Source organism: Vidua chalybeata, chromosome 26 (assembly GCF_026979565.1).
Source record: "Vidua chalybeata isolate OUT-0048 chromosome 26, bVidCha1 merged haplotype, whole genome shotgun sequence".
NCBI lineage: Eukaryota > Metazoa > Chordata > Aves > Passeriformes > Viduidae > Vidua > Vidua chalybeata.
This window is the reverse complement of record NC_071555.1, coordinates 3,224,807-3,243,189: the sequence shown is the minus strand read 5'-3', so window position 1 is coordinate 3,243,189 and position 18,383 is coordinate 3,224,807. Positions and strand designations below refer to the sequence as shown.

The window sequence follows — 18,383 nt, the reverse complement described above, 5'->3', positions numbered from 1 at the left end:
TACAAGAACATCCACATGTAGCCCCTGCTCTTGTGTTGCTTTTCTGAACTAACAACCTTTGTTAACAGCCAGCTAACACTTTGTTAGAAACCCCTGTGCTGCTCCAGTGCGTTCCCGTGGGCAGGGCCGAGGCTGTGCGTCCCCCCTGCAGTTTTCTGGAGGAAGGAGGAGGTGGAGCAGGGCTGACAGGGCAGTGCTGTGTCTCCTGGGCCCTTGCTGCCTCCAGCCTGGTGCAGGCAGAGCCCAGCACAGGGACAGCAGCCCAGACCGCCAGTGACTGAGGAGGTCGTGCCTGCCGCGGTCCTGTGAACAAACCAGCAGACCCCAGGGAGAGCCAGCCCCCCTCAGCCCACCGTTACTTTTAACGAGTAACAAGTGCCCCTGTTACTTTTCCTAAGCCATACAGACCTGTTTTCTGATCACGTTTGTGCAGCCAAGAACGTACTTCATCAGGGACCCCGCCACTGGCTGCTGTTTGTCTGATTCTGCTTATCCGACCGCGTCGGCCGTGCCGGGGCTGAGATCAGGGACGGGGGGGCGGCCTCAGCCGGGAAAGGGAGGTCGGTAACGGGTTGTTAATACGGGCTCCAGCCCTTTCGCTGGCCGAGTCCCGTGCGGAGGTGGCGGGGGCGAGGGGGCTGCGCTTCTCGCCCGTTCCGGTCGGTGAGTGCCTGCCCGGGGGCGCTGAGCCCCCCGCCGGCCCGGTCCCGACTCGCTCCCGCCGCGGGGGCGCGCCGGTACCGGGCGGGGCCCGTTACCCCCGCCAATCACGGCCTGCCCCGCCCTCGCCGCGATTGGCGGGGAGCGGGCGGCGCGCCGGAAGTGCGTGACCGGCGCCAACCGGGAACGGAGCGGGGCTGGAGGCCCGGGCCGCGGGATGAGCAAGGGGCGCGAGGCCGCGGCGGGCGGTGAGTGCGGGAGTGGCGGGGGAGCACCGGGCGGCCTCTGCGGCCCCGCTGTGACCGGGGCTGGTCCCTCAGGAGGCGCCGCCGCTGTCCTGCTGCGGTACCTGCGGGAGCAGAACCGCCCGTACAGCGCCCAGGATGCCTTCGGGAACCTGCAGCGGGAGCACGGGCTGGGCAAGGCGGTGAGCAGGGCCGGGCCGGGCCGGGCTGGGGCGGGGCGGGCCCGGGCCCGGCTGACGCCGCGTCCCGCAGGCCGTGGTGAAGGCGCTGGAGCAGCTGGCGCAGCAGGGCCGAGTGCGCGAGAAGGTCTACGGGAAGCAGAAGATCTACTTCGCTGACCAGGTGAGCCCCGGCCGCCGCCCGCTGGCCCCGCTTGCCCCGCACCCCTGACCCGCCGCTCCCCGCAGGAGCAGCTCCCGGCCGCCAGCGATGCGGAGCTCCGCGGGCTGGACGGGGCGATCGCCGCGCGCTCCGCCCAGCTGCAAGCGCTGCAGCAGAGCTGCCGGCACATGGAGGCGGGTGAGTGTGCCTGGCCGGGCGGCCCCGAGCCACCGCGGGATCCCCGAGGGCACGGGCAGCTGTGCCCTGGTGCCGGGTGGCAGCCCGGCCGGTGATCGGTGCCACCTTCCCAGAGCTAAAGGACTTGAACAGCTCCATGACAACCCCCGAGGTTACCAGGGAGATCGAGGCACTGAGGAAGGACTGTGCCACTTACACGGAGAAACTGGAGCGGATTAAGTCTGCTACCAACCACGTGACTCCAGAGGAAAAAGAGAAGGTGAACAGCTGCTGTGTCTGAACCTGGGGTCAGCCTGGATCCAGGATCCAGCACTTCCCTTACAGGCATTGCCTGCCCGGGGCTCCTGACAGTCCCGCAGGCAGCTCTGACGCGGTGCTGTTGGCAGGTGTGCCGGGAGCAGCAGCTCTACCGCCGGGAGTGGCGCCGCAGGAAGCGGATGGTACCGGCCCGCAGCGGGTGGGCAGTGACGGCCCCGCTGGGACTGCTGCCCGCAGCCCTCACGTGCCCTCTCTCGCCAGGCCACCGAGCTGCTGGATGCCATCCTGGAGGGGTATCCCAAGAGCAAGAAGCAATTTTTTGTAAGTACCGAGGCTGGGTCGTGCCCACGGCTGCTGAGCCAGAGCCTGAGCCTGTTCTGATCTGCTCGGTGCCGTGCAGGAGGAGGTTGGGATAGAGACAGACGAGGACCACGGCGTGGTGCTGCCAGCGACCACGTGAGGTGCTGGGGGAGCCTTTGTTCTGGGGAGAAGCTGCTGCGGAGCTGCCTGTGAAACTTGGCTGTTGGGTTGTTCTTTGTCTCGTTTTGCAGGACTGGGATTTGTCCTGTGTATTTATTTGGTTTTGTTTTAAAATGTTTTGCAGTTGGAAGGGTGGTGGGTAGGAGTAACTTGGCACTGGCCCTCTCCTTGCAGTGCAATGTCGTTTTTTCCTGCCCCCAGTGCACGGAGCTGCCTGGCTGGGGTCTGATGTGGCTGGGGGCACACGTGGGGGCACTGGTGCTGTGTCCCTGGTGTTCTGGTAAGGAAAGGCAGAGGAACTGTCTGGGCTGCAGAGCTCTGTCTGTGTTCTAGCTGCTTCCTGCTGTGTGCCGGAGCGGTCACGTGAGAGTATGATCCATTAAACACCAGGATTTTGGTTCAGCTGCACATCCCTGTGGTGTTTGTTTCTTCAGAGGGTGTCAGGGCAGGGTTTAGGCCCTGAGGAGTGGGGAGGGCAGGAGCCAGGAGAGGGTAACCTGAGCCACAGGGGCTGGAATGGGCTTCTGGAAACCACCAGCTCTAGGGCACAGCTCCAGGAACTCAGCATCAGAAAAAATCATTAAAACATTCAGCAAAATTTATTTAATTACTTTTCACAATAGAAAAATACATCACTTTCACGTGTGAGGTCTGTAAAATTCCATGTCTTCTTCCCAAGGCAGGAGGCAGTGCTCCCTCCTCAGTGCTGGAAAAACTGCCTGAAATAAACATTCCCTGGATGTGCCCCTGGAGCAGGAGCACAAACATGGTTATGGAGAAAAACCCTGCAGCTGGCAGCACCCTGGTCCCATCACTCTGGACAGTGACCAACCCTCACCCGGGCAGAGCTGTGACCCAAACTGCGCGTGGGACAGGGTCAAACACGTCCCTGATAGCAGCTGCTTCTGCAGCTGGCACAGGCAGCGCTCTAGGACCATTTCAAAATTCACAATAATAAAAATCAAATTGAGGTTGGTCATGTATGTCTGTGTATAAAAGTTCTAAGGAGCAGCAGCAAGTGCACATGGCCATACTAAGCTACAGCTGCAGAACTTTCCTGTGCAGTACAGCCACAGTTTCTGAAAAGGAGAGGTGTTCCAGCAGTTGCAGGAACGTCCTCTGTTCCTTCCCAGGGACTCATGGCTGCAGCATGTTTGGGGTTCATTAAGGCCCTAGCACGTGCTGCCAGGGCCACAGCTCCCAGCTCCTGATGGGCTCTTCCTGCTGCCAGCACTGCCAGGCTCCTCCAAAATGCAATAGCTGACTTAGAACAGCTGCTTCAGAGGGGCAGGGGACAGCCCAGAGGGTCAGGGAAAAGCAATTCCTACTGCTATACCAGAAACCCACAGTTTTTAGTATGCATTTGTCACATTTGCCCACCCTGGGGATAGCAGGGCTGTCACAGCCCTGAGGGCACAGAGTGGAGCTGCTCTGGGATCAGCTCTGCAAGGAGAGTCAGTGGCACAGGCAACCCCATGGCACTGCCTGAGCCAGAGACTCTGCTCCTCACCACCTTCCCTCCCCTCCTGCCCAGTCCCTATAAAGATTTGGTGGCACTGAGTGGAGCAGCAGTGTTTGCATAGCCACCGTTGGGCTTCAGAAGGAATACAATAAATAATTCAGAGAACCTTAAAAACAGCCCCAAGGGAGAGGGCCCAGGGTGGTGCCTGGCACCCTGGCCTCTGGCAGAAGTGCCCCATCCCCACGGGCACAGAAGTGGCACGGGAGGCTCAGTAGAGTTGGCTCTTCACCTTGTGCAGGACCCCGATGACAACGTCCCGCAGCGTCTGTGGCAGAGAGAGGACGTGGTCAGTTGGTCTGTGGAGGGACAGCCACCCCTGTGCCACTGTCTGTGCCCCCTCGGCCACGGCACCAGCCCCTCTGCAGCCCTGCTTTCACCTGGGGCTTGCAGTGCTCCTCAATCCAGCTGAAGACACACGCTGAGAGCTCCTGAAAACTCGTTACAGAGACTGAGGCATTGAAGGACTGGAACAGGGAGTCCATGATGCCTTGGAAAACATTGAACTTCACCTCGTCAGAGATCTGGTTCTTCCCCTCGTTGGGGTTGTCCTGATGAGCTTTCACAATCTGCTCATAGTTCCTGAAACATGCACGGCACACCAAGGTCAGCAGTGAGGTCTCCACACGTGACTCCCAGCTCCCACATCCAGCTCCTGCTCCCAGCTCTGAATTCCCACACCAGCTCCTGGTTCCAAGCTCCAGGCCTGTCCCCAGATGGAGAACCACTGCAGAACCCCACAAGGATGTGAGGGAACAACAGGAAGCAGAGGGCATGACCCCAACAGCTCTTCCCTTACACTTTCATGATCTTCAAGGCCAACACATCTTTTCTGAGGGTAGAAACTTCCTCCTCTTGCTTTTTCTTTTCCTTGTGCAAGAACTGGATGTAGTCGATAGCTGAGCATGAAAACAGAGTGAGGATTTGGGAGCACACATGGGCCCCCGATATCCCCACAGGAGGTGCCTGAAGCCAGGGCAGCATCAGCTCCCACTGACCCAGTTCCCTTGGGGAAGGTGAGTGCAGGTGAGCAGCACCCAAGCTCCCCAGAGCCAGAAGGTTCCAAGGTGCTGAACTTTGCCCTGCACACCTCTAGGGCGGAGCTCTGGGGGTTGATGGCACCTCCTTCCCTCCTGCCCTTGGGACTCACTTTTCTGGAGCACAATGGCCTTGCTCAGCTTCTGTGAGCTGATGGAGAAATCCTGCTGCTCACAGGTGGGAACGATGGCCTGCAAGTCATTGTAGCCTTTCTGCAGGGAAGTAGAGCCACAGAGTGTGGGCTCATGCTGTGAGGCCAGGTCCACACCCGGCTCCCACGGCACAGCCCGTCAGAGCCAGGCCAGCTCCCAGCACACACACGAGCAGGGAGGGCAGATCCAGCAGCAGCACAGAGAAGTGCTGGGAGAGCAGGGTGCTGCAGCAGGCTGGCAGCAGCGCCCCAGCTCTGCCTGCTGCCTCTCGCCTCGCTCACCTTGATGGCATCTCGGCGCTTCTGCTCGGCCTGGGTGTGCGCCCGGCGGCGCTGGTCCTTGTACGACTCCTTGCAGGACTCCTGATGGTAGTCGCTGTCCTCATCATCTGTGGGGACACAGTGTGACTGGGGGGGGGACACAGAGGCACGAGGAGGGGCACAAGACAGCTCAAGGGACCACTACAGCTGCAGCCAGGCCCAGCACAGCCCCCAGCCCATTCAACTACAGCAGGCTGGGCAGAAGAAAAGCCTTCCAAGGAGCCCTGGCAACACTTCCCCGCTCCTCAGGAGGCAGATGCCAGCAGCTCCCTTGGGAAGATGTCAAAACCAAAGTGATTCTCAACTCCAAACCCTACTGGAAACCACAGAACCCTGATGCTGTGCCCACCACCTTCCTCCTCAGGACAGGAATCCTGCCCCGCCACGCTCACCCCCTCGGTGCAGGGCAGACCTGAAGCCCGGCATGTGCCGGATTCCCCAGCGAGCAGAAACACGTGGTCACGGAGAGCAAACCCCACCTGTGTTGGGGACAGAAGAGGCACTGGTGGAGCCGATGCTGTTGGCCCGGGACACTATGCTGCCTTTCCGGGCATTTTCCATGAAGAGTGCTGGAATTAGAGTGTCCCGGGGTCAGTGCCCAGCGCGGGGTGTGACCGGGCGCAGGGACGCGAGGGGCGTCCCCGGGCAGCCGCTGCCACCCACGAACGGAGGTGGCGCGGGCCGGGCGCCGCCCGGGCACCTACCGGAGTCCAGGCCATTGTCGCCGTAGGCCGCGTCCACCTGCGCGGGGCCGGCGGGCAGAGGAGACACGTCAGCGGGGCTGGGGCGGCGACCGCGGCCCGCGCCGCGGAGCCCCCCCGCCCCCAGGAGCTCGGTCGGCCCGAGGAGCACCCGCCACCCCCGAGCTGCAGCTCCGCCGGGGCCTCTGCCACCGCCCCGAGCCCAGGCGCTGACTCGTGCGCGCTCCCCCGGCCCCGTTACGCCCAGCCCGGCGCTCACCCTGCCCGGCCGCCGCGAGCCCCGTCCCAGCGCGCCGCCCTGCGCCCCCGGGGCCCCCGGCGGCCCGGCCCGACCCGATTCCGGCCCCACCTTCCCCCACGAGTCCTCGGCGGCGGCGCCCGGCGGCTCCGCCATCTTCCGCCCGCCCGCTCACGTGACCGCCGCGCGCCCGCCGCCCCGCGCCGCCAGGGGGCGCCCGCGCACCACCCCCCGGGAGCGTGCGCGCGTGACGTCATGGGCGTGACGTCGCCGCCGCGCGCCCCCGGTGCGGGGCCCGAACGGGGAATCCCTCGGGGCACCGGGAATCCCACACCGGGCACCGCGAGTCCCACACCGGGCACCGGGAGTGCCACACCGGGCACCGCGAGTCCCACACCGGGCACCGCGAGTCCCACACCGGGCACCGGAAGTGCCACACCGGGCACCGCGAGTCCCACACCGGGCACCGGGAGTGCCACACCGGGCACCGCGAGTCCCACACCGGGCACCGCGAGTCCCGCACCGGGAGTCCCATACCGGGAGTTCCACACCGAGCCCCGCGGGGCCGGGGCCAGAACGGGAGCGGGGCCAGGACGGGACCGGCACACGGACACGCTCTGCAGGAGCAGCCTCTTTACTGTCACCCAGCGGGGCTCAGCCCTGCAGGGCTCCCCCTCACCGGGGGACCGCAGGACGCCCCGGACCCTCGCCGGAGCTGGACGGGGCCGGTGGTCTCGGTCCCACGCTGCTCCGTCTGCCGGCTCATCGTGGGCAGTGGTGGCGGGACACGGACGGTGCCGGGGCCGCGCGGGGCGGTGCCTCACGGGCCGGGCTCCGGGCTCAGGCGCTGCTGCAGCAGGTCCCAGGCCTTCTGCACCTGCCACAGAACCGGCGCCTCAGAGCCCCCGGGCAGGGGAGCGGCGCCTCAGAGCCCCCGGCAGGGGAGCGGCGCCTCAGAGCCCCCGGGCAGGGGAGCGGCGCCTCAGAGCCCCCCGGCAGGGGAGCGGCGCCTCAGAGCCCCCGGCAGGGGAGCGGCGCCTCAGAGCCCCCGGCAGGGGAGCGGCGCCTCAGAGCCCCCCGGCAGGGGAGCGGCGCCTCAGAGCCCCCCGGCAGGGGAGCGGCGCCTCGGCTCGGGGCGGGAGCGCCGCGCCGCAGTGCCTCGCCTCTTCCCTCCCGGCTGGATTCACATGCCCCAATCCACCCCTCGTGGCAGCCTCGGTGGCGAACAGCGCACCCAGGCGCGGCCTGAGCACAGCACCGAGCCCTGCCGTTCCTGCCACAAGCACGCGGAGCAGCCCGGGTGCTGCAGCAGCCCCGGGCTCACCTGCTGGCGGGTGATGTCCGGCTCCCAGAGGGTGCAGAGCACCACCTGTGACTGCTCTACCCGCTGCCTGTTGCTCATCTGGCTCTGCAGCCGGTGGCGAGCAGCCTCCTCGCTCAGCCCGTCCCTGGCCACAATGCGCCTCACAGCCTGGCGGGGACACAGGGGACGCTCAGGTGCTTGGGGGGAGGCTGAGGACCAGCCCCGGCAGCAAGTGAGGAGCCCAGGGCACTGCCCACCTCCTCCTCCGGGATGATGGCTGTCCACACCTCGTGGACCATGTCCTGCCAGCCGGCCTCCAGCAGCACGGCAGCGTCCAGCACACACACAGCCTTCCCTAGGGAACAAGGGCGATCCTCAGTGGCCAGCCATGGATGGCAGCAGCCTGGGCTCAGTCCCACCGTCCTGACGCTTCTCTGCTGAGCTGAGGCTGCCACAGAGCCGCCACCCCTGTTACCTTGAGCATCAGCCTCCCTGACCCTCTCCTTCGCCATCTGGGCTATTTCAGGCCACACAATGTCCGTCAGCCTCTTCAGCTGCTCCTAGAAAGGACCACAGCAGGATTTGAGATGCAGTCCCTCATCCTCAGAGCCCCTGTGTAGCCAGCCAGGAGAGTGGGGGTGAAGCAGTCAGGGGACACCCAGGAAGGACCCACTGAAGCTGGGGAGGTGGGTCCAGCCCATGCTGAGCACCAGGAAGGAAAGTTTTCACACTGGCCACAGGCTCCCATTCCTGCTGCCAGGCTCAGGGTGCTTTTTCCTGTTATTTTCCTTGTCCTGCCATTAGGGCCCTGCTATTAGCAGAGATCTCTGCTGTGAGAGGTGCTTTGCCCCACAGCACAGCAAGCTCCCCGTGCAGCAGGTCCCACAAAGGTCCCCATCCAGGGAACCTCTTGATGTGCCTCCTCCTTGGCTGGGGAAGCAGCAGAGCGACAGGCTGAGCACCTGTAAAGGCCAGGTGCCACGGAGCCCCCTGGCTACAAGGGGCAGAGAGCACTGGCTGTGTTTGTCGGGTCTGTTGCTCTGAGCTGGGTGAAGGAAAAGCACAGTGTAGAGGAGATGGGGATGGAACGGGGACAGGGATGGGAACAGGGAGGCAGCAGCAGCTGCGGGGAAAGACCAATGTATCCAGCACGCTGCTGATTCAGCTGCAGAGATGCAATCTGTCCCACCCTGTCCCCATGCCACTGCCAGAAAATACAGCCAAGAAGGTGTCACCATTTCAAAGGGCTGAAAACTCAAAACCCCTGGCACAAGAGAACAGCCCCCACTCACAGCATTAAGTATTTACAATAAACCTGCTTTTACCTGGTTTCCAAACACTTTGGCCCCAAGGACTTTCCTGTTAATTGTTCCATCTTTGTTCAGGATCTCTGCAAGGCAGAAGCACAACAGGTTTGGGAGGGACAACTCCCATCCCTGTGGCAAGCCTGAGTTGGGGAAAGGGCTTTGGCACAGGGCTCTCAACAGCACGCACGAACACCGAACCTGGCAGCTCTTCACCTGATTCCTGAAAAGGACAGCAAAGAGCTTTTTCCAGACAAACAGCAGCCTGGTTCATTGTTCCCCACCAGCAGCTCTGACATTGTGGGACACACAACACTTGGGGAGCCCAAAACCCATGGGGAGGGAGGGGGGCACAGGCCAGGGCTCTCTGGGACACCCCTCCCTCCCCTTCCTCCTCCCTGCAGCCTCCAGTGACTCTACCTGCCCCAAAGGCTGCCACCACCGGCTCATAGGCCGGGCCACCAGGGACATAGACGGCATGGCCCAGCTTGTCCGCGTCGATGACGAAGGCGCCCAGGTGCCCCAGGAGTTTGGCGATGGAGGTTTTCCCACTCCCAGTTCCCCCAGTCAGCCCAATCACGTACGGGCGCAACGGCAGAGCTGGGCCTCGCTGAGGGAAAGAGGAAAGCCGTGGCAGCAGATGGAGAACTGGGCTTTGCTGGAGAAGGATCCTGACGACCCAGCCCGGAGATGGCCACGAAAGGCTCCGGCCCACAGAACAGCAGGCAGCCTTTCCAAACTCTTCGACTCCCGAGACCCCCACCCCTCCTGCCGGGCACTCCCATTGCAGCTGCGGCTCTGCAGGGCCCCCTCACCCGTGGGGGCTGCAGCAGTGTCCCCAGCAGCCTCTGCCGGAGGCTGGAGGAGCTGATCTTCTCCTCCTCGTTCTGACTGTGGTCGGGGTCTTTCATCAGTTGGATTTCATACAGAGCCAGCTCGGGGAGCCCCTGATGAGAGAAGGGAGCCCCGAGAGCCGTCAGCCATGAGAATGCAGCAGAGGGAAGGGGCAAATCAAGACCAAATTTGCCCCCAGGCAGTATCAGGCAGGGCGAGAGGGTGGGCAGGGGTAGCCCACCGGGTTCCAGCGTAGGAATTACGTTTTCAAGTCTCTTCCTGTTCACAGCCTCCCCTCCCCGGTAGGTCTCCTCACTGACCACCAGGCACTGCAGGTCGGGGTCTGTGACTGAGGGGCCGAACGGGTCGGCCAGAGGCACGATGTCGTAGCACAGCGAGGGCTTCACATCCTCCAAAAACTCGCGCAGCTTCGCCGCCCGCAGCTCGTACGGCTCGATCAGCTCTGGCAGGACCTTGTCTGCCGGGTGCCAGGAGGGCGGAGAAGCACAAGAGTGACGGAAAAGCAAGACCAAGAGATGGGAGAAAACACTCGGCTGGGACTTTGAACACTGCCTCCCCCTTCCCCTGCCCTCGCTGCACCTGTACACCTTGCTGGTTGTGGGCAGGACAGCGGGTCCCCCCGGATGCCCACTGACGCTCTGCCTGCATGGCACCGCCTTGGGTGGGTGGCTGCCAGGACTTCACTTGTTACTGGGCCCCCAGACCACTGCCCTGCCCCGGGGAGCACCGGGCTCAGCCCTCGTCCCCGCGCAGTGCCACGGCCGCCCCGGACTCACGGCGGAGCAGCTCTCCGTCGGCCACCCCGGCCAGGAGCCGCCGCCGGGCCAGGAGGCAGCAGGCGCTGAGCAGGAGCCGGTGGGCGCCGTGCAGCCGGTCGAAGGTGCCGCCAACCGCCACGTCCAAGAATTCGGGGAGCGTCGCGTCAGGATCCTGCTCGGGGTCCTCCTCGGGGTCTCCGCCGGCGTCCCCCGCGGTGTCCTCGCCCAGCAGCAGCGCGGGCAGGCTCGGCGGGCAGCCGTACACCGCCGCGGCCAGGCGCTGCAGCCCGAGCTGCACCGGCTCCGGCGGCCCCGGCGCCTCGGCGGCGGCCGCCAGCAGGACGCGGGGCTGCCGCGCCAGGCGGCGGCCGGGGCCGAGCAGGACGCGCAGGTCCAGCCCCCGCCGCGCCGCCGCCGCCGTGTACAGCGCGGCCAGAGCCCGCAGCAGCGCGGGGCCCGCGGGCGGCGCGGCGGGGCCGGCGGCGGGGCCGCCCAGCCGCAGCCCCGGCTGCAGATGCACGTACAGCGGCCCCGCCACCAGCCCCGCCGCCGCCGCCACCAGCCCCGCCGCCCGCCGGGGCAGCGCGGGCAGCGGCGCCGTCAGCACCAGCAGCCCCGAGGCGAAGGGCGGCATCGCCCCGCCGGAAGCGCCGCCGACCGGAACGGGGCCGGGAACGGGACCGGAACAGCACCGCCTCCCGGGCAGCCCCGCCGCGGGCGGGAGGCGCGCCCGGCTCCGCCCGCGGGGGGAGGAGACCGGCCGGCCCGGCCGCGCTGCAGCCCCGCCCGCCCCGCGGCACGGAACGAGCCCGGCGACTCCGCGGGACCGCGGCGACACGGGGACGAGCCGGAGCCGTGCGGCTGCAAAGGGCTTTATTGGGGACACGGCGGCACCGAGCACGGGAACGGGCGGGGTTCGCGTGGGGTCCGCGGCACCCCACCCCGGTGTTGGCGTGGCTCCGCTCAGGGCTGGTCCCCGCCGCTGTCGCTGCCGCCGAACACGAAGTCGTTCATGGCGCGGACGTACGCGGAGCCGTCGGGGCTGCTCAGCCGCAGGCGCCAGAGCGGGGCGAGGAGCTGGGTGCTGGTGCAGCGAAGGGGTGGGCAGGGGCTGCCGATGGCCTCCAGGAACACCTGGCACCGCAGACGGGTCAGAGCCCTCCCTGGCACGGCCCCACGGCCACCCCCGCCCCGCGGTGACTGACCGGCAGGACCTCCTCCACCTCCTGGGCCGTGTCGCGGAAGACGCTCTGACAGTGCCCCAGGTACCGGCGGTACAGCCCCTGTGTCTCGGCGTCCAAGCCCCGCATCTCGCTGCCCTCAGGGTCGGGGCGCTGCAGGTTGGCCAGGAAGCTGGTGTGGACAGGCCCGCACTCCACCAGCGTCAGGCTGCGGGAGGGAGCACGTGAGCTGCCACCGTGCCCCCGCCCTGGCATTCCCCCATCCCGGTGGGCACGATCCAGCCCTCGTGGCATCACCGGCACTCACTGGATGTTGAAGGGGCGCAGGACAATGGCCAGACTCTCACACAGCCCCTCCACTGCAAACTTGCTGGCACAGTACACAGCATTGAAGGGCAGCCCTGGGGCAGAGCCACAGCCTGAGCACCAGAGCTCTTCCCCACACCTCCCTGTGCCACAGGGTGCTGGGGGTCCCACCTTGCAGCCCCCCGATGCTGCTGGAGACAATGATCCGCCCGGCCCTGCGGCTCTTCATGGCCGGCAGGAAGGTCTGGATGGTGCGGACAGCCCCAAAGAGGTTCACATCGAAGAGAGTTTTCATGGCCTGGTCGGAGCAGGTCTCCAGCGGTCCCATCAGTCCCACCCCTGCATTGCAGACTGCCAGGCATGGTGCAGTCAGCTGGGCACAGGGCAGTGACTGTAGCCCTGCACACCACCGAGTGCCAGAAGGCAGAAATGGGGGGGGGGGGGGCTTTCCCTGCTGATGGGCCCTTGGCACCCCCAAATCCATCTACTGCACCTCTGCCCCGCTGAACACGTCCTGTCCCAGCCCTAGGACTGCCTGCACCTCCTGTAATTTGGCTTCTCCTCCTGGTGCCCTGGGGAGGGTTGTGACCCCAGAGAGGTCCCCTCAGCCACCCCAGGGACACTGGGGGCACCAGGAAGAGCCGTACCCAGCACATCCAGCCGCTGTCCCTGCACTCGCTGTGCAGCGGCTGCCAGCGAGCGCGGGTCAGTGACATCCAGCTGCAGGACCTCCAGCGTGTCGGGGCAGCAGCCCCCCAGGCGCTCCAGCAGCCGCTCACCCTTGGCCAGGTCACGCATGGTGGCATAAACTGGGGAGAGAGCGTGGCCGTGGGCAGCACGAGCTGCACGGCCAGCACCCAGCCCAGCCCACCCCCAGGCTCTGTCTCTCCTTGGTGAGGCACTGCCTGGCCCAGCCCGGAGACCACGCGGGGCTGCCGGACCCCCGGGGCAGCGCCGACCCCTTTACCTTTGTACCGGCGAGAGGCGTCGGCTGCCAGGCGTGCAGCCAGCCCCAGGCCGATGCCCGAGGAGCAGCCCGTGATCAGCACCGTGGTTCTCTCCATGGCTAGCAGTGCTGGCCAACGCGGCCACGGCATTTAAGAGGGCTGGGAAGGGGGTCCCCCCGCCCCACGCCACCGTGTTGTGTCTGCTGCCTTATCTCAAGGCCCCTCCACCCAGCTCCCTGCGCATGCCGGGGGCTCCCTGTGCCTTGATCCTCGTGCAGGTGCTGCGATAAAGACTCCACTGAGCCAGGACCTCCCTGCTGGAGGAGGCTCTGGGGCATGAGGGGAGCTGCAGCCCCAGGGGTCTGCCCCAGCTGTACTTTGCTGTGCCAGGCATCCCAGCTGCCAGGACATGTCTGGCAGGGTGTTGCTCCTGCTGGGCAGGCTCAGGGCTGAGCTGCTCCTCTGCCCCCATGTTCCACACAGTCCTGTGCTGGCAAAAGGAGTTGGACACACGTGGGAGAAGAGTCTGTATTTGCTGCATAGCTGGGCTCTGCCCAAGCCCCAGCTGTGGAAAAGGCCTCAAAAACTCCGTCCTGAGGAGCGCAGCTCCAGCAACGCCGCAGGCAACGCTGCAAAGTCTTCTGTGATACAAAAGGCACTAAATGTGGGCAGGGCCGTGCAGTGCCACGTCCCCACAGGCACTGGGGTCCAACGCTGCTCTGCCCCCCTGCCTTCTGCCTGCTTCTCCCCCATGACTGCCCCTGCTAGCCAGCCAAGGCCCCACAGCAGGGACACATTTGTCCTGTCCCTCTGCAGTGTCCCACCAAGCTTCCAGCTGCGAGCACTGGGGCAGCCCAGGTTTCCTGGGAATAGGCTCAGGGCAGCTGGGCAGAGCTGGGCACAGAGCACGGTGCAGGATGGGACCCTGGGGCACAGCCTCCCCCGCACCCATCTGCCAGCCCCCTGTCCATGTGCCAGCCCCTCTTGGGGCACATCCTGCCCATGCAGAGGAAGGGGTGGATCCAGGCTGGCTGAGGGCCACCAGGGCCCTGTGCCCCTCTTCCAGTACAGCCAGGACACAGCCATCAGGCCAGGAGCCCAGATGGGGGAGGGTGCAGGGCCTCTATCCACCCTCTCTGGGGGAGGCTCCAGAGGCAGAACCCAAAGTCACGCAGGCCCAGCCAACCTGTGCTGCAGGGCGCTGGGGTAGTATTTGAGGAACAGCTTCCTGGAGATCTCCATGGTATCCCCAGATGGCACAGCTGGGTAGCGCTTCTTGTTGTAGATGAAGCCTCTCTCCACTTGGAAGACAGCCTGGTTGAACTGGTCCTGGTGGAAGGGGTGGCCTGAGTTGAGGCTCTCCACCAGCACAGAGACGAAGAGGCTCCAGCGCACAGTGTAGTAGTCCAGCACCAGCCCCCCCAGCTGCTTGTTGGCATAGTCCAGAATGTTCCCGCTAGGCCCCCAGAGCGTCACCTGGTTCCGGGCATTCAGCTCATACTGCTCAGCCTCCTGGTCACTGGTGGCCACGGCACGGGCGCTCTCCAGCCAGCGGCCGAGGAGGAAGAGGCTGTGGCTGGACAGGAGGCTGTCCAGCTCTGGCAGCAGGTCGTACACCAGCACGCCGCCGGCCGTCAGCAGCTCGGGCAGCGTGTGGCTCTGGAAGGCCTGGCGGATGCTCAGGTAGTAGTCACTGACCAGCTGCTGGGCTGCCTGCCGCGTCACGTCCACCAGGTCGTAGAGGAAGGCGGGGCTGGAGCCCAGCTCGGCGCCTGCGCTCAGTAGCAGGCGCCAGGCCTCGTACACGTCGCTGGCGTTGTACCAGAGCTCTGTGTCCATGTGCAGCGAGGGCCGGCGCACCAAGGGGCTGCGGTTGTGGTTGACACAGACACCGGTGCAGTTATAGACGCTGCGGAGGAGCAGGCGCCAGGCGCCGGCTGCGGCGGCGTTCGGGGCACCGTAGCGGCGCTCGGCGTAGCGGCTCACCCAGCTGGGCAGGTCCAGGGGCTCCTGCCGCCAGCCCAGCTCGTTCATCAGCTCGTACACCATGTCGTTCTGCTCAATGCCCTCGGGCACCAGCCCCGTGCCCACCATGGTGGAGTTGGGGAAGCGCCGAGCTGCGAAGGGGCCGTGGTTGATGGCCTCCACAGTGCCAAAGAGGCCGTGGTTGCCCCCAAAGTTGTGCAACATGCACCAGATGAAGGGCTGCCCATAGAAGGACTCTGTCCACTGGTAGACGGGCTTGGACTCAGCAAAGAGGTCGAGAACAATCATCCTGCCAAGGGGCACTCCGTGCAGCAGGGCCCGCACCTGTGCTGGCTGCCAGAAGTCAGGCTGGTGCTGGAAGAGCCAGCCCTGCATCAGCCACAGCGCCTTGGGGTCAGCTGGGGACAGAGGAGCACTGAGTGAGATCCTCTCCAGGGAGGGCCCATAGGTGTCTCATGAGGCCCTGGGGCCACTAACCACCCCTCAAGGGGGTTTTGGGGATCTGGCACCAATGGGTTCTGCGCTTGAATGGGGCCCACAGCCACCTCCCCCAGCCCTTGCTATCCCACCTGGACCCCTGTGGCCAGGCCAGCACCACACACGGACCCACCTCCCGTCATCGACCTGAAAACAGCATTGCTGACTCTCGAGAGATAGGCAGGGTCGGAGGAGAGTGGGGTCATCTCGTTGAAGGTGTCTGCACTATAGACATGGTCTGTGCCAAACTCCTTGATCAGCTCCTTCAGGAAGAGGGTCCCGATCACCTGGAACATGGGGTCCTCTGGGTCCAGCAGGTAGACACATGAGTAGGTGCAGTCAAAGTGGCTCCAGTGCCCCAGGCGAGTGGCATTCACACGTGGGAAGACTCTGCACCAGAGGGCAGAGATGGGGATCAGAGGAAGGACAAGACCACCGTGCCCATGTGGGGACAGGGCAGCCTCCCGGGGAAGCTGCAGTGGGAGGAGCTGGTCAGACCCCGGGAAGGACCCAGGGCTGAGCCCCCAGGGCAGGGGCTGCACCCACCGAAGGATCCCCTGCGGCACGTGGCCCGCGAAGGCCGGCAGCACCGTGGTCATCCCCAGCGAGCGCATCCGCTCCACGATCCGGTACTGGGGGAGAGAAGGAGGGAGGGAGCAGAAGGAGAAAAGCTCCCACGTTCCCACGAGGGGAGCCCGGGCACTGCTGCAGCTCGGGGCGGAGCGGGGGGCTCCCCGAGGCTGCGTGAGGGCAGCCTCGGCCAGGAGGACCAGGGGGTGACAGGGGTTTGCCCCGGGCGGGCGGGGCCGCCCCCGGTACCTGCAGGTAGAGCTGCTTGAAGTGCCAGGGGGGCGGCAGCGGCCCGGCCCAGCGGCGGAGGTTCCCCATCCTGTTCCAGGCCAGGAACGCGGGGCCCGTGAAGTACTTGTCGATCTCCGACTGGTTCAGCCCCAGGTTACGGTAAACCTGCGCCAGGCGCCGGGGGTCAGCCGATCCCACGGCTCCCGGTTCCAGAGGTCCCGCCACCGCCATCCTGTCGGTGCCGGTTCGGATGCCCTCCCGGTCCCCGCCGCCCCTCGCCCCGGTCCTCACCCGCTGCCAGACCGCCTCCTGCCCCGCGAAAGCCGGTGCCAGGTTGATGCCGCTCAGCGCCATCCAGTCGATCTCCCGCTCCCAGCGCGCCCAGTCCCACCAGGCGAAGGAGTAGCTCTGGGCGCAGACGTTCTGGTAGTACCGGTACCTGCGGGAGCGGCGGAGGCTGCGCCCGGGCCCCCCGCGCCCCCCGGGCCCCCATTACATAACGGCGCCTTGTCCCGCGCTAACGAGGCGTGAGCGGCGCCCGGCCCCGCGTCCCCGTTACCTGCCGGGGGCGGCGGCGCGGATCTCGGCCCGCAGCCGCGGCAGCGGGTCTGGCAGGCGGAGCTGCGCCCCGGACCAGGACAGGTGGCAGCCGCAGAAGTCCCGCAGGTAGCGATAGAGGCCGGCGGCCGCCGCCACGCCGCTGGACCCCGCTACGGCGACGGCCACCCCGGCGCCGGGAGGCGACCACAGCCGGTAGATGTCAGGCCCGCCAGCAGCCAGCGCCGGGTCCACCGACAGCGACACGGCGGCGGCCCGTGGGCCGAGCAGGCGCCGCGCCAGCGCCCGCACCGCCTCCTCCTGCCGCGCGTCCCCCGCTCGCCCCGCCGTCGCCACCAGCAGCAGCAGGAACGGCAGCGCCAGCCCCGGTGCCGGTCCCAGTCCCGGTTCAGGTCCCGGTTCCGGCCCCCGCCGCACCGCCATCGCCGCTGCCTGCCCCTGCGCCGGGCCCCGCCTCTCCCGGTACGGTCCCGCCTCTCACCGCTGGGCGGGGCCGGGCCTGATCTGTTACCGGCCGCCGAGCGGAGCGGTCTGGGCCCCTTGGAGCAGGGATGTCCCGGGCCGGCTGGGGACAGGCGCTCCCTGAGCCCCGGGGCCACTGCGGCCCCTTCCCCGCCCGCTCCCGGTGCCCGAGCAGGGACCGGGTTTGCAGCTCCTGCTCGGGGCAGCGGGACCCCTGGGGCTCCGGGGTATTTCCAGTCTCGCGTTTTCCACCCGTGACAGCTCCGCACCACCGGGGCAATCGGGCTGCGGCGGCCCCGCCCAACCATCAGCCCGGGGCTCCCGGGGCCCGCTCCGGCCGGCCGGGGGCGCTGCGAGACCGGGCAGCGCCGGTGCCTCGGGGCTGGGCGGCGTGCCGGCAGCCCCAGCAGCACCCGCCGAGGCGAACCGGGTCGGGGGAACGGGGCCGGGGCGGGCTCGGGTCTCTCTCAGCCGCGGGGGGAACTCGTAGACACTTCCAGGACGGAACCGGCTGCGGGACGGCCCGGAGGAGGGACGGGGGAACTCGGGGCTCCCCGAGCACCCCCAGTGCAGCCCAGGGGGGGCCGGGGCCTCCTGCCAGCGCCAGGGCTGCGCCTGTGACCCCAGAGCCACGAAACGGGCAGAAATGTTGTGATTGCACGGGAGAATGGTGAAAGGGGACAGAGAACATTCCCCCGGCCCGCTAGTGCCTACAGCTGCAGGAAAAGCATCCCCCGCACCGGCGGGAAGCCGGTTCCTCGTCCAAGAGGTGCGGGAGGCTGGGCCCGCAGCTCAGTGCGGCTTGTCGCCCTCCCGGAGAGATCAGGAGATGGGAAACACACCGACGTGAGCAACGCAGTCGCCAAAACCCTGCGGAACCCTCCCTTCCGCCGCTCCCGCACATGTGGAAAGCCGGGTCCGGCAGGAACACGCGGCCCTCCGGGGGAGCGGGGTCCCTGCGGCCGGGGAAAGCAGGAGCAGGGCACAGCCCCGGGCACGCACAGCGCGCTGCCCCACTGCCCGTCCAAGGGTACCCGGGTTAAACAAGCTGGAACCTTTCCCTGCACAACTCCTCGTTCCACCCAGTTAGGGCTCTATCAGGGAGGGCAGGAGGCCCCGGGATAAACGGCCCGGCCTTCGCTCAGGACAGCGCTGGGGCTCGATAAGCACAGAGGCATCGCAGCCCAGGCAGGGTCACGCTGGTCTCGCTGTACAAACCAGCCCTGCCCACCCCAAGGTTCTGGCCATGGAGGTGACAGGATCCTGGACAGAAATGCCTGAGCTCCCAGCTGTCCCCAGCAGCTCTGGGGGCTGT

The 18,383-nt window shown here is 66.4% G+C and overlaps 5 protein-coding genes across 8 annotated transcripts; 1 reads left to right on the top strand and 4 right to left on the bottom strand.

Moving 5' to 3' along the window:
• Nucleotides 1-806: 806 nt before the first annotated feature.
• Nucleotides 807-3,139, top strand: PSMC3IP (PSMC3 interacting protein). 2 transcript variants are annotated; one of them, XM_053964933.1, is made up of 8 exons: nt 807-908; nt 981-1,087; nt 1,158-1,247; nt 1,313-1,424; nt 1,538-1,683; nt 1,811-1,864; nt 1,944-2,003; nt 2,083-2,570. In XM_053964933.1, the coding sequence occupies exons 1-8, from the start codon at nt 878-880 to the stop codon at nt 2,140-2,142; spliced, it is 660 nt and encodes a 219-aa protein (XP_053820908.1). In that variant the 5' UTR covers nt 807-877; the 3' UTR covers nt 2,143-2,570. The 2 variants fall into 2 exon arrangements, with proteins under 2 accessions (XP_053820908.1, XP_053820907.1); XM_053964932.1 differs by lacking the exon at nt 2,083-2,570 and adding an exon at nt 2,842-3,139 and having other exon boundaries at nt 808-908.
• Nucleotides 2,743-6,319, bottom strand: MLX (MAX dimerization protein MLX). Of its 3 annotated transcripts, XM_053964934.1 has the most exons (8): nt 6,242-6,319; nt 5,896-5,932; nt 5,671-5,760; nt 5,153-5,259; nt 4,832-4,931; nt 4,481-4,580; nt 4,062-4,263; nt 2,743-3,949 (listed from the first exon to the last, which is right to left on the bottom strand). In XM_053964934.1, the coding sequence occupies exons 1-8, from the start codon at nt 6,284-6,286 to the stop codon at nt 3,893-3,895; spliced, it is 738 nt and encodes a 245-aa protein (XP_053820909.1). In that variant the 5' UTR covers nt 6,287-6,319; the 3' UTR covers nt 2,743-3,892. The 3 variants fall into 3 exon arrangements, with proteins under 3 accessions (XP_053820909.1, XP_053820910.1, XP_053820911.1); XM_053964935.1 differs by lacking the exons at nt 5,671-5,760; nt 5,896-5,932 and adding an exon at nt 5,604-5,670 and having other exon boundaries at nt 6,242-6,310; XM_053964936.1 differs by lacking the exon at nt 5,896-5,932 and having other exon boundaries at nt 6,242-6,300.
• Nucleotides 6,320-6,748: 429 nt separating this feature from the next.
• COASY (Coenzyme A synthase) lies at nt 6,749-10,984 on the bottom strand. The gene is made up of 9 exons (XM_053964904.1): nt 10,369-10,984; nt 9,835-10,049; nt 9,553-9,684; nt 9,158-9,347; nt 8,759-8,823; nt 7,909-7,993; nt 7,691-7,788; nt 7,455-7,601; nt 6,749-7,007 (listed from the first exon to the last, which is right to left on the bottom strand). The coding sequence occupies exons 1-9, from the start codon at nt 10,982-10,984 to the stop codon at nt 6,951-6,953; spliced, it is 1,605 nt and encodes a 534-aa protein (XP_053820879.1). The 3' UTR covers nt 6,749-6,950.
• Nucleotides 10,985-11,206: 222 nt separating this feature from the next.
• HSD17B1 (hydroxysteroid 17-beta dehydrogenase 1) lies at nt 11,207-13,220 on the bottom strand. Its single transcript, XM_053965454.1, is given in 6 exon segments — nt 11,207-11,484; nt 11,556-11,739; nt 11,839-11,932; nt 12,009-12,188; nt 12,485-12,754; nt 12,757-13,220. Coding segments are annotated over 6 exon segments (1,077 nt in total). The 5' UTR covers nt 12,935-13,220; the 3' UTR covers nt 11,207-11,313.
• A 78-nt stretch (nt 13,221-13,298) lies between these two features.
• Nucleotides 13,299-17,053, bottom strand: NAGLU (N-acetyl-alpha-glucosaminidase). The gene is made up of 6 exons (XM_053965453.1): nt 16,608-17,053; nt 16,340-16,487; nt 16,067-16,213; nt 15,794-15,879; nt 15,381-15,637; nt 13,299-15,168 (listed from the first exon to the last, which is right to left on the bottom strand). Exons 1-6 carry the CDS (start codon nt 17,027-17,029, stop codon nt 13,952-13,954), a joined length of 2,277 nt encoding a protein of 758 aa, XP_053821428.1. The 5' UTR covers nt 17,030-17,053; the 3' UTR covers nt 13,299-13,951.
• Between the last annotated feature and the right edge of the window lie 1,330 nt (nt 17,054-18,383).

Bases quoted from the DNA above. Each gene is read 5' to 3' on its own strand.
- PSMC3IP (XM_053964932.1), top strand. From the start codon at position 878: ATGAGCAAGGGGCGCGAGGCCGCGGCGGGCG. The intron at 909-980 runs GTGAGTGCGGGA...CTGGTCCCTCAG, and splicing joins GCGCGAGGCCGCGGCGGGCG to GAGGCGCCGCCGCTGTCCTG. The intron at 1,865-1,943 runs GTACCGGCCCGC...CTCTCTCGCCAG, and splicing joins GGCGCCGCAGGAAGCGGATG to GCCACCGAGCTGCTGGATGC.
- MLX (XM_053964934.1), bottom strand. From the start codon at position 6,286: ATGGCGGAGCCGCCGGGCGCCGCCGCCGAGGACTCGTGGGGGAAG. The intron at 5,761-5,895 runs GTAGGTGCCCGG...CTCTAATTCCAG, and splicing joins CGACAATGGCCTGGACTCCG to CACTCTTCATGGAAAATGCC. The intron at 3,950-4,061 runs GTGAAAGCAGGG...TCTCTGCCACAG, and splicing joins AGGAGCACTGCAAGCCCCAG to ACGCTGCGGGACGTTGTCAT.
- COASY (XM_053964904.1), bottom strand. From the start codon at position 10,984: ATGCCGCCCTTCGCCTCGGGGCTGCTGGTGCTGACGGCGCCGCTGCCC. The intron at 8,824-9,157 runs GTAGAGTCACTG...TCTGCCTTGCAG, and splicing joins GGTGGCAGCCTTTGGGGCAG to AGATCCTGAACAAAGATGGA. The intron at 7,008-7,454 runs GTGAGCCCGGGG...GTTCTGTGGCAG, and splicing joins CGGACATCACCCGCCAGCAG to GTGCAGAAGGCCTGGGACCT.
- NAGLU (XM_053965453.1), bottom strand. From the start codon at position 17,029: ATGGCGGTGCGGCGGGGGCCGGAACCGGGACCTGAACCGGGACTGGGA. The intron at 16,488-16,607 runs GTAACGGGGACG...CCGCTCCCGCAG, and splicing joins CGCGCCGCCGCCCCCGGCAG to GTACCGGTACTACCAGAACG. The intron at 15,638-15,793 runs GTGGGTGCAGCC...CCTCTGGTGCAG, and splicing joins GTGCCGCAGGGGATCCTTCG to AGTCTTCCCACGTGTGAATG.